The 12,773-nt window shown below is 53.6% G+C and overlaps 1 protein-coding gene across 1 annotated transcript in view; it reads left to right on the top strand.

Moving 5' to 3' along the window:
• LOC103298492 (regulator of G protein signaling 3) overlaps nucleotides 1–8,369 on the top strand; it is a 37,071-nt gene extending 28,702 nt beyond the window's left edge. Inside the window, exons 10-11 of the mRNA XM_028130757.2 lie at nucleotides 3,213–3,335; nucleotides 7,689–8,369. Coding sequence (XP_027986558.2) covers nucleotides 3,213–3,335; nucleotides 7,689–7,796 — 231 coding nt within the window. The 3' untranslated portion in view covers nucleotides 7,797–8,369. The remainder of the gene's footprint in view (nucleotides 1–3,212; nucleotides 3,336–7,688) is intronic.
• Nucleotides 8,370–12,773: the final 4,404 nt, after the last annotated feature.

The following is a 12,773-nucleotide window of genomic DNA, read 5'->3' as shown; positions in this document are numbered from 1 at the left end:
AATGATTAAGTGAGATGCAATGAGATACTGTGTCCAAGGCACTTAGCTCAGAGCCTGGCACACAGTAAGTGCTCAATAAATGGTAGCTGTTATTTTGTCAGCTCCATAACGGGAGGAGAGCTTTTCATATTCATTTCCTCTCCATTAGAGTCATTGACCTTTTAAAAGTTAAGAGGACTATCTCACGTTCTTTGTAATTAATGTCCATACGCAGTTATACAAATGTGGCAAGGTCACAGGCTCTGGGGGAGGCGGAAGACAGACTTTGCATGCCTCCTCTCCTGAGAGCTCCCGGAGCAGCCAACTTGACCTCTCTGAGCCTCTGTTTTCTCATCTGAAAAATGGTAGCATCTGTGCCTCCCCTTCCTCGCTATGGGATAGGGTCATGGGGAGAACTGAATTAAAAGAGAGCACGTTTGTCAAAGCAAGTGAACAAATGAAAATAGGAGAAGAAGAGGTTTTAGTTTTTACAAAGATAGTAATTTAGGAACAAGGCGGTGAGGCAAGACGGGGGTTTGAAAGAGGCCAAGAGGTGCTGGGTTTCTGGTTGGCTTTGGGATGCTCATGTTCGAATGGAGAGGGCTGGGCCCGGTGCTGCTTGGCTAACCTCCCTGAAGCCAAGAGGCCCCCCCCTGTGAATGAGTTATGTGAGAATGCCTGCAGGGTAGCTTACACCCTTGACCCTGGAGCCTGGTACTGAGGGCAGTGTGTGCATCAGCTTGTAACTGATGGGCGAGATCACACAATGGATTAAGAGCAACAGGTTCGCATCCTGTGGGGGCAGCACTGGGGTCCCCGATTTAGAGAGACTTAGGCAGATGGCAATTCAGCCTCCCTGGCTCCGTGCTGTCACTCTTGGCCGGGCCAGCCTCAAAGCTTTAGGCAGCACCTCAAGCAGAGCCTGGGGAGCAAGGGCTTCCTAATAATGTGTACCCGTCTAAGACCACTAGCCACTGGGCCAGGCCTAGATTTAGGGCCTTAAGAGGAGACGCTTTTCTTGAGATCGTGGATGGTAACGTGCTTTTTAAAATTGGTAATGAGATAGAAGGAATTATTATTAGGACAGAATTTCTGCTTCAGAGCTGAAAGAGACTCAGGGCGATTAAAGGATATGCTGAAAATCCAAACAGCAAGGTAGAGGCAGAACCCAGGAGGCTCCCGCCAGGGCCAGCTTTGTGGAGTGATGGCCTTTTCCCTGCCTCACCCCTCCCCTCGTAGGGGGGACACAGTGAGACTGGGCGCAGACGGCCTGTCTGGTTGTCTCCCGCTCCACCTGACTTCTCCATGGGGGATCTTGGGGTCTTTTGCTGGGTGTGTCCTACCCTGTAGTGGGCTGGGGGTTCTGGGAAATGGAGGGAACCTGTGGTTAAGTGATAGGATTGCCTCACCCATCCACCCAGTTCCCAGAAGCCCCGGGGGCAGGGCTTTCTTCTCTTTCTCCTCTGATGCTTTTAGGTAGATCAGCTTCTGAGCACTTTTGAGCTGGAAAGTAATTGCTACACCCAGAGAACACTTAACATGGGAGCTGTCCTCACCCTGGAGGGTGGCATCCCCGAGGGTTGCGTTGGATGGCGGGGTGGAAAATGTTCCTCAATGCTGTTAGATGAGGCTGTAACCACCCAGCTTGGAGCTTTGCATTTGCTGTTCCTTCTGCTTAGAACAGTTTCTCCCCAGCACTTTCGTTGCTGGCTCCTCATTGCTCCAGCCTGGCTGGACTGCTGCCCCTTCAGAGAGGCCGTCTCTGGCCAGCGGGCTCAAGTAGGCCCTCTCCCTTAGTCGCCTTTTCACAATTTGTAAATATATTGTTTATTCGTTTATTGTCTGCCCCCCCCCCCACCCCCACCCCAACCTCAGGGCAAGAGCTCTATTTCTCCTTTACCCCCAGGGCCTAGTACAATCTCTGACACATAGCAAGTACTCAACAAATATGTATTAAATGAAGGAGTGAACAATAGCTGAGCAATAGCAGCTGTTTATTGAGGCCTGAGATGACCCTCGTCACTTGCCTCCCCAGAACCCTGAGACGTGGGCGATGGCATTATCGCTCCCATTTTACAGACTTTCCTGAGGTCATCAGCTAGGAAGTGGCAAAGCTGGCATTCAGACCAGGCCTGTTCAACCACACAACAAGGAAGGACTGCATACAAACGCTGTCTTCTCTGTTTCAAGCCGTCCAGCGTGTGCTCTTAGCTCCCTGGCTGAGTTCATCTCCTCGCAGCCCTGGGAGGTTATAATCAAATTCCAGCGGAGTCAGAAAGCTCCTAATCCCCTGACCGGAGTGTGCTGCAGTGGATGAGAGCCCTGGGCGTGCTGCACCGCCCCTCCCCACTCAGCATATTCTGACAACCCAGGGCTCACTCCCTGAGTCTCCGCAGCCCGTTGGTGCTCAGGCCGGGCTGCCCTGGCTTTGACCTCCTCCCGGAAGTCCCTCCAGGGAGCCAGAGCTTACCGGAGCATTGCTTGCCAAGCCCTGTGCTAGGTCCAGATGAGAAAGGCCTTCCAAGAAGGAGTTTCTAGTCCAGTTGGGAAGATAAGACTGCAGCACTGAACGAGGTTAAATGGCGAAGCGGGATTCACAGGACAGCAGTGCCAGAGACTGCTGTTGCGCTCGGGGGAGCTGAGCAGTCCTGGATCAGTCCCAGCTCACAGGCCAGGCGGCAGTGGGGCTAGAGGCCACAGGACGGTGCCTGCCAAAGACTTTCCAAAGGCTTCTGTTGGTGTGCCATCCAGTCACTCATCGAACCTTGGCTTGGTGATTAGACGAGTGTGCCCTGGGTGGGAGAGGGGGTCCTGTGAGCCGGGGGAGCGGGGATCCTGGCTCCACAGAGCATCAGAAAGGCAAAGACCTTGGCCCTCTGGGTTCCCCACATGCTCTCCCAGCTGCTGCTTTGTGCTGCCTGTCCCCGGGGGTGACCTCACCATTTCTGTTCTGTGGCTCTCCATAGGCCTCCACTGTGTTGGGAACCACTGCTTCCCTCCCTTCCCCCAACCTGTGGGCACAAGGCTCGCCAGCTGGCCCCTGAGCCAGCTTCCCTGCTCCTCTGGTTGCCTCGATGCCACTGGGGATTCGTGTGCATTTGTGGCTTTTAGTGGGCACTCCCCTCCCTGCTGCAGCCTCGCCCTCTGCAGCCCAGGGATGGGCTCGGGCCTGGGAGCCCCCAGAACCAGGGAGCAGCCCTGACCGTCCCTTTCTCTATTTTCCCTGACGTCAGAAGGCAGAGTGCTTATTCACTTTGGAAGCGCACTCGCAGGAGCAGAAGAAGAGAGTGTGCTGGTGCCTGTCAGAGAACATCGCGAAGCAGCAACAGCTGGCGGCCTCGCCCCCACGGAGCAAGGTAAGGGTGTCGCCAGTGGCTGCCGCCCCGGCTGCCTGGCTTCCCCTCAGGGGCCTGGACCCTGGAGCCTCCGAATTGAGCTTGGGACCAGTCTCAGCTCAGGACTTGGATCTGGACCACGAGCTCCTGGCAGGGAGGCCTGTGCTTGAATGTCTCTGCCCCTTGGCACCTCACTGGGGCTACTGAGTGGGTTTCATATTGCTCGGGTAGAGTGGCAGAGCCAAATTGAGCATGACCCATCAATTCTCGGCTCTGTTCTTTGGTTTGCCCATGGCAAGGTCTAATTTGGACTGGCCTCCCTGCTGCTGCCGGGCATGTGGCGCCCCTCTGCCATTGGCGAGCTGTGCCAGGCGCAGCACACTGGTGTTTAACGCTGGCCCAAGGCAGACATACTTGGGAGGGGATGTTTGCAGCAGATGCTGTTCTAGTTTGAGCAGGTCACAGCTCATTGGAGCCAAGTGGAGTTTGCTGGGGCGGGGGCGAGGGGGGGGGTTGGCCAACTGGAGCATCAGGGGAGATGAGAGACTGCCATCTGAGACTGCTCTGGAGCAGGCCCCTCAGCTGGCCCCGTGCCTGTGGAGGGGGTAGGATCGGAGCTGGACCCTTGTCACTCGGAGGCCAGCCACAAGGCACGGCTGTATTTCCCCATTTGTGAGTCGCTCAGGTGCTTCTCTTGCTAAAGGGTTGGCCATTTTGGGATTTGGTCTGGTTGGCTGCAGGAGCCAAGGTGGGGGAGAAGAGGATAAGGGAGGGTAGCTGTCTGTAAACTCCCTGGCCTTGTTTCTTCCTGATGCGGTTAAGCCCATCGTGCCCTGGGCAGCAGTGGCGTCTGCTGAGGGCAGCAGGTCGGGGAGAGGTGTCTGGGCAGTGGTGCACAGCCTGGGTAAGCGCCTGAGAACTATACGACCTCAGACCTGACCGTTATCTTGTTTCACACTAGCCGGGGGGCAAGAATAACTTTGATGAGGGAGGACTATGGGAAGCGCATGGACTTTGGTGTGGCAACCTGCTGCTGACTGGTGGTGTGACCTTGAGCAAGTCACTATACTAACTTAGAGCTTTGCTATCCTCATCGGGGGACAACAGTTCCTCCCTCAAAGGGTTGTTGTGAGAATGAAAGGAGACGTTGCCCATACAGTTCACAGCCCAGTGCTTGGTATCCAGTAGGCAGTGCACTGCCCCCACCTCCATCAGGGCCACTTGTTGTGTGCTGGCTGGCTGGTTCCCACTGTCAGATTCTCTTACTGAACAGAGAGACCCATGGAGGCTGGAGGCTGGAGGCTGCCTTGAGCTCTTGATCCCGGGTTGGTTATAGTCAGAAGCCAGGCCACTCCCTATTCACTGGGGCAGCCCCAGGGATGTTGCATGGCCGAACTCATGTCCTCCAGGTTTCTATGTCTTGGGCTTAGCTCCTTCTGGTTCAGGGGAAAGAGTTCTTTCTGCCCAGCTTCAGGGTTCCTGGGCTTGGAGTGTGTTCGCAACAGCCTTCCCAGTACCTTGGGGAGTCTCGAGACTAAAGTAGCTTGCGTTTCTGAGACACACTCTGGTCCCTGCAGGGCTGCGGGCTTGGCTGACTGAGCCTGGAAGGCCCCAGGCTTCGAGGCCTGGCTTCTGGGCCACACCAAGATATATGAGCATCCTGGGCAGGCAACAGTTGGTCGCCTCTTCAAATCAAAACTCCGTAAACGTGTGTCTGATGGACAAGTTGTATGCTGGGCGGGAGAAAGGTAAAGAAGGAGAGGCTAACCACGGGGATGGTCTCAGAACTGCCTCTTCCCCTGAGACCCAGCCTTGCACACCCCACTTGGCCCACCCTCCTTAGAAGACACTTGTGTAATCATCTTATTCGACTGGCCCCTTGGGGGTCTCGCCGCCCAACTTTGCCCACTCCCACCAACACACTAAAGCGTCTTAGCAACTCACTCCTTCTGGTCACTCACAGAATGCTCCTTGAGGAAAGTTTGGTCAACATGATTTTCTCCAGCCCCATGTAGTTGTGGGAGGGCTTTAGGAACCTTAAATGACGGTCCAGGTGGCTGTCCCCCTGGGCTCAGCTCCATCAGGTCCTGGCAGGTGACTGTGAACTCTTTGCCAAGGGCTGGGCCACAGCCTTTCCACGAGGGTTGCTGTCCTCCAGGGGAGAGAGAAGAGGGAAGGCCAAGCAGGCCTCAGACATTGACTTCTTGATTTTTAAGCAGAGTCCTGCTTGACCAACTTGTCCTGACTGAGTAGCACGTTTTTCTTAACGTCTTTTCTTTGTTCTTTCTGGAGTGCTCCGCCTTCTGCTGCATAATGGAAGCCACTGCCCAAGCCACCCGCCTCCCAACCCCCCCGCCCCCGAATCAAATGCCTCTCTGGGGAAAGAGGGATTATCAAGGCAATTCCACAAACTCCTATGCTGCCCCTTCTCAACCTCATTCCTTTCGCCAGTATTTGTTGACACCTTTGAATAGAGATGCTTCAAACATTTCAAAGAATGCAAAGTTTTCACCCAAATTTGCAAAACATAATGAATGTGAGGTGCCCTGAACGCGAAATGCTCGTTGGGAAGGACGGAGGGCATTGGAGCAAGATGGAGTCAAAGGAGGATAGAGAGGTACTGCCTGCGTGTGTCCTCCCGCAACCCCTTCCCGCTCGGCCTCTGGGGTTCCATCTGTGCATCGGTCTGGTGGCTCTTTCCAGCTCTTCAAGCTTTGCGATTCTGGTCACTCATGAGAGCCGAGGACCTGGGGTCATCTGGTCTCCAGTAGGGAATTATACCCTAAAGATGTTGCATTACTTGACTGCCTGTGAAATCTGCTGTCTTAAGGGCCAGGTCTGTTTCTCTCTTGGAGGTGGGAAGGGGCAGGCAGGCACAGGCTTTCGGTGCTGTCTTTGAGGTGCCTGTGGCCTGTGGACTGCAGGGTGGGGGTTCCAGCTGTGGCAGGGTGGACACAATGAGGCCGGCAGCAGGTGGACTGCATTTCTTCTCTGGGGAATCCATTGCCTTTTTCTTGCTCACTATTAGCTGACCACAGTAGGTAGGAGGCTGCTGGGGCTGGCCTGCATGCTCTCCATCTTTCTGTAGAAATAAATGGCCCACTCCCTCCGATCTCCCAGCCTCTGTCTTCTGCTCACCACTCCCTTCTTCCTCATTATCTGTCCCCTCTCTTGCTTCATTATCTATCCCTGGAGGGAACCTATCTTTCTTCTTCTGCCTGGGATAACTTTTACCAAACTCCCTGTGCAGGGCATGCTGCCATGCATCTCATCTAGAACTCAGAGGTGGTCTTTCTTCCCTGTGGCCATGGAGGCTCTAAGCGAGTAGGGCAGACAGATACACATGACTTTGGTTATTCAATCAAATATACATAATAAATGCCTGCGCTGTGCCAGACACTTGTTTAGGTCCTTTGGGGTCATGGAGATGTACAAGACCGGATTCCTGTCCTCTGGAATTTTCCTTTAATTAGACAGACGTGACAGGGACCAGAGTGGCAAGCTGAGTATTAAAGGCGGTGCCTGGTGGATCCTAAGAGCCATTTAGTGGGGTCGCGGCTGCACACTTGCCGTCCATTCCGTGAACCACCACTGAGCCCACCGTGTGCACAGCTTTGGGCTGGGCAATGGGAAGCCTCTGAGGAGGGTAGGCTTTTGACTGAGCCATCAGGGATGAGAAGGGGGTGCAGTACAGCCTGTTCTACCCTGTTCTCAGGGCACGCCCTGGGCCTGATGGTGGCAATGCACAGACGAATCTGTCACGCTCTTTCCTGGGGAGATCACAGTCCAGCGGTGGAGACAGATATGCCAACCGGTCATTCAAAAATAGCATAGCAAGCGATGAGGGAGATACAAACTTTCCCGCTCTGCGGCCTCAGGCAAGACACCGAGCCACTCTGAGACTCAGTTTTTTCATCAGCAAAGTAGATGGGTTAATAGGGTTCTTGTGAGGATTGGGCTCATGCCATGTGCTTAGCAAAGCGGCGCACGAGAAGAACTCTGTGAATTATGATGATTAATAAAGTCATGTCTATATAGGAAGATTCCTCTAGTGGCTTTGTTTATTGAAGCTGAATGCTGCTGCTCTGAGCGCCTGTGACGACTGCTCCATGTCACTTCCTGTACCAACCGCTGTATTCCAGGGCTCAGGCAGGGAAACTGAGGCCTCCTGGGTCCGTTCTGGCTGTGAGACTTTTTCCAGATGTGATGCTGAGGTGTGCCACCTTGTCATCTCTACTGGGAAGCTAGACAGGGCCCTGGAGATGGCCAGGGTCTGTCTCAGCGCCTTAGAAAGGAGCAGGGGCAGGTTCTGGAGTCGGGCAGCCCAGGCCTGAGTAGACAGCAAGCTAATTCCAGTTCTGTCTGGTTCCACAGAAACTCCACCCTTACGGCTCCCTCCAGCAGGAGATGGGGCTGGCCAACTCAACCAATGCCACCCAGGATAGAAGCTTTACCTCATCAGGACAGACTCTGATTGGCTGAGCAAACCCAAAGGCCGGACTCTGCTTCTGGCAACTTAACCCATTCTTGGGCATCCCCTACCACACAGTAACCTCACCTCAACTGGACCCAAAACTGAGGACCAAGATGGTGGGCCTAGGGTCATCTGAAGGGAGCAGCCCCACAGGTGTGTGTGGACTGGCATCAGAAGGACTGCCGTGGTGTGAGAGGCCCTCAGGGCGCCTGCAGACTGGCATCAGAAAGTCCTAATGGAGAAGACTCAGAAACTTACTTCCCACAAGGAAGAAGGAGGTGAAATAGCATCTGGGCTTCTGGTGGTTCCAGCGCCTGCCTTGGGGGCAGCAGGAGAGGCTGGGAGGTCAGCCCTGGTGGAGAACAATGCCATGACCCTCCACTGCCAGAAGACATCGTCACCCACTCATTCATTTGTACTCACTCATTCATTCCTTCATTCAACAGATATTTTGGGGGCATCTACTTTATGCCAGGCTCTGGGCTAGGACCTGGGGATACTGCGGAGAATGAGATGGACATGGTCTCTGCTCTTATCAAGATTTCAGTCCTAGTAGGGGAGTCGCATTAAATAAATGAACACACACACACACACACACACACACACACACACACTCATGTGATTACAAACTGTGATAATCTAGGAAGTAAAAGAACAGATTCCTGTAAGAGAGAATATTTAGATCATGTGTGTGTGTGTAGTGTGTGGTGGGGGAGATCATAACTCTTAAGCTGGGTCCTGCGGGCCAGAAAATGGACTTAGCCACTCAAGGACTTTGGAAAGAGTATTCCAAGCATAAGAGACGGGCTGGGTAGAGTACCTGAAATGGGAAGCTTGGCGTTCAGGAGGAACGGGGCCAGGCCCCTGTGGCTGGAGCTCAGTGAAGAGGCAGTTAAGCGGGTGGGGGCCATATCGCACAGGGCTCTGGTGGTTCATGTTTTATTGATTTTGTTCTAGATACAATGGGAAGCCAGTGAAGGCTTTCGAGAAAGAGAGTCATAGAGTTTCAGGAACATTTCTAGAAGATCAGTTTCAGGAGGGGCCCAACTGGCTCTGAGGAGATCAGTCAGGGGTCCCCTTAGACCTCCAGGTGAGGGGTGGTGGTGGCCTGTCCTAGATGGTGGCTGGGGAGGTGGGGATGTGGTAGAGGCTCTGGAATGAGCACAGAGAATTTTCCCATTTCTTCGCCCCTCCCCCATCCTCCGCTGTGCCTTGCTCTCTCAGTGGATGCAAGAGAGGATTGGGGCCTTCCTCCCAGACCCCCTCCTGGTCAGGCCTGGGTAGGGACCAGTGCTGAGTTCTGGGAATGTCTCTGGGAGTTGGGAGCAGTAGGTGCTTTTGCTGGCCAAGGTGGGACATTCACAGCCCCCAGGGTTTGTTTTCTGCAGAGCTCCTCAGGTCAGGGCCCAGGGCGAGGTGTGGCTCAGCACTCTACAGGAAACCGTCTTGCCTCAGGGCTAAAGAAAGGCCTATCAAGGGGACGGTGCCTAGAGCTCAGCCAGCTGGCTGCTGGCTGCACCCCCACTGGAGCCCAGGGTTGGGCAGCTCTCACACATTTCCTAACTGCCGAGACCTGGGATGAGGACAGCCCCAAGGCTGCAGGGGTCAGTGACATAGCTTATGCATGAGGGAGGTGTGTAGGTCAGGCTCACTTGCAGGGAAAGGGGTCAGAGAGGCCAGAAGCTCCATAGCCCGGATAGTCTGCGTCGTGTCCTGTAAGACCTCTTCCATGTCTTTAGAGAGGGGCCTGTGCCCTGGTGAGTTTGCTTCACTGCAGTGGCCCCTGGAACCCCAAGAAGGGTGGCCCCGACGAGAATTCTTCCCTTACCCCCCTCTCAGTCTAGGAAAGATCGGGCATGTGGCCTCAGCAGTCTAACAGGAGATGGCACGTATCTGCTCATGACCAAGCCAGTCCCCCCCGCCCAGCAGGGAATAGACCGGGGCTGAAGTGGGACAAGGGATGCACACGGTCTGTCAGCTAGGACTCAGCCGCGGGGTTAATTCTGAGAGGCTGCGCAGCTGGGTCTGCACAGACAGTTCTGCAGCTGCACTTTGATTTCATTTGATTCCCTTACAAAATGACATTAAGGGGAATGTGGGGCACAGGAGATTCGCCTGTCTGGGAAGAGAGCAAGCTTGCCTCTCTGGGACCTGGGACCTACCTCTGTCCACCAGACAGGTGCAGGGGACAGGAGTTCTGGGCACAGGGAAATGGTGCATCCGAATGCAGCACCCAGGCCTGGGACAGGGCTTCTCCCCCAGCTTGTCTCAGTGAGCTGCTGAGTTGGGTGGATGCTCACATGAGGGTCCTCGGTCCCCCCAGCTGTTGGGGAAGCAGACATCAGCTCCTGAAGGACCCCATCTTTCCAGGGACGGTGGTCAGAGTGCCATGGCTGCTCTGCCTCTCAAATCGAGGACATCATTAATTTGACTCCGGGAGCTTGAGAAGATGCAATTTGACCGGTGGCCACTGCTCTTCAGCACCCCCATCCATCCCAGCAGTCCGGGAAGGCGAACAAGCTATCAAAATTGCATTTGAGAGTCATAATCACGGGAAACACAGCCGAGCCCCTCCCTCCACATAAATCACCCAAGAAGCCCACACAATGGTCTCTTTCCTGATGGGCCAATTGTCTTGGTTTGGTGTCTCAGGGCCTGCGAGCTGGGAGGATGGGAGCACAAGCATGTATTGTTGAAAAGGCCATCTGTGTGATTTGAATACAAAGTGATCCTTCAGTTCCCTCCGTACCCTCTTCTGTGTCTCAGGTTCTGGGTCTTTTGAAACTCTCCTCTCTTCTGTGTGCAGTCATGCCCGGGACTCTGCTGGCCCTGGGTCTTTTTGGCCCTTTGGGAGTTGGGACCTGTTGGAAATAATGAGGACAATTATTTATATCTAGTATTTTTTATTCTTTGTTTAAATTTTTTTTTAATATATTCTGCCCCCAGAGTCTTCATTTTTCACACATGTTACCATGAGCGTTCTGTCAAGTGAGGTGCAGGCGGTTTCCCAGTGTGGGAGGGCTCCCCACAGTGAGAGCATGGGCTTTGGAGACGGTAATCTGGGACCCTAGGCATTCTCTCCCCTAGGCCTCCCAGCTCTCAGATGAAAGGGACTAGGATTCAGAGATGTGAAATGATTTATCTAAGGTCACACAGCTGGTAAGAGGCTGAGCTAGTTCTCAAGCCCAGGCCTTTGAAGCTAATCCATTGCTCTTTCCAATGTAAAAAAAAAAAAAAAATTGTCTTTTTGGAATGAGAGTGAGAGAAATCTGTCATCTCCTCCAGGAAGAGGCAGGAGCGGGCTCTCCTGCATGTAGAAGTTGTGGCCTTTTAAGCTTTTATTTGTCCTAAAGCTTAGGACAAATAAGTGAGATACAATATTCTCTACACCATGGAGAATGAACTTCCAGCGTTCATATTCCTGAGGGGTGGCGCAGGCTGAAAGATTCAGTAGCTTCACACAAGATTTGGAAAGTCTGGTATAAAAGACATCGTGGAGCTCCTCAAGACAGGCTGGGGGTCGGGTGGGGGCTTGGCACTGGGACTGTGGGGGGACTCCCTTCCCCTTCTGAGTCTGGCATTCAAGAGGACCAGCAGACACAGCCTTGGGGTACCCGGCAGCCATGGCACGTGGGCCAAAGGCAGAAAAGGATGGCTTCAGCTTCAGGCCGGGTGCACGGAGCAAGAGCCGGGAAGGAGGCCTTTGACCCAAGCCCTGTGGAGGGCGGGGAGAGACTGTTCCAGGTTCTGGGCCCAGATCTTGCTAATTGACTGGTTTCAAATCTCAACTCTAAGTAACTGGGAATCAACTGGACAGGATTTCAGATATCCCCCCAAAGAAGCAGACGCTCCAGCTCCCCTCCCACCTCCTTGCTGCCTGTCTGCCTGTGGGTAGACTGCCTTCTTCGAGTCTTACCCTTGGACTCGGCCATCTTGTCATTCCTTTTTTAGCTCTTAACAAAAGACAGCACAACCTGACCGTCTGTCCTGTCTTGACCTTGTCTCCCCTCAAGCCTTTCTCCGAATAGGGCCAGCATCCTCCGAATTGTTCCCAGATCTTTGGTTTAAGGGTAGAACAATAACACTAGGTAATTTGGTGAGCATGTGTACTGTGAACCTGGCCCAGTGCCAAGCTTTGGACCTACATTTGTCTCTTCAGTCCTCATTTCAGCCTCATGGGGTTCATTATCCCTGTTACACCTTTACCCTCATCATACCCAGTTGATATATGAAGGCGCTATCTTAGAGAAGTTTAGAACCTTGCCCAAAGTCACACAGCTAGTGGGCTGCTGGGATTGGAACTTGGGTGGCCCAACTCCAGAGCGCCTGCTTTTGATTGCTCTGTTTGTAACTGCTTTCCAGCAATCATGGACCATCCAAGTTGAAGGTGAAGGGGAGGCTGAGCAGCCACAGTCCTGCTTCAAGGCCAGTGTGGGAGGCCCTTGTCTTCAGAATCAAGCTCAGGTCTCAGCTTGGTTCTCAAGGTTCTCCCTGGTTGTACTGTGCTCCTGCTTTGTGCTCGCACCCTGGCCACACTGGACTATTTCCCCTTCTCCAAGTCCCCCCCACACATTCATGTTTAGACTGCTTATTTTGCCTGATGTTGCCTGCCTTCCTTGTTGTCTCTGCTGGATGCAATTCCTGACCTTCAAGGCTTGGCACCTCCCTGAGACATCTTTCTCAGACGTGCATCCCAGGTCGTGGCTTCTTCCCCCTCCGCATTTCCATAGTATCTGGTTCATTCTCATCACAGTGTGGCAGGCAGATGTGTCTCACCTGTGAGGCTGTGGGCTCCTTGGAAGCCAGTGGAGGCTATATCTTATTTATTTTTCTGTTACTGCCTGGTCCTTAGTAGATGTTGTAGAATTGACTTGGGTCACACAATTCAAACCTCTCATGTTCTAGAATCTAGATGAGGAAACTGAGGCTCACAAACAGGAAGTGGCCTGGCCAAGGTCATGGGACAAATCAGTGGCAGAGCTAGG

This window comes from Eptesicus fuscus, chromosome 15, assembly GCF_027574615.1.
Source record: "Eptesicus fuscus isolate TK198812 chromosome 15, DD_ASM_mEF_20220401, whole genome shotgun sequence".
Classification (NCBI taxonomy): Eukaryota; Metazoa; Chordata; class Mammalia; order Chiroptera; family Vespertilionidae; genus Eptesicus; species Eptesicus fuscus.
Note: the sequence above shows the minus strand (reverse complement) of the source record. Positions and strands in the feature narration are given on the sequence as shown.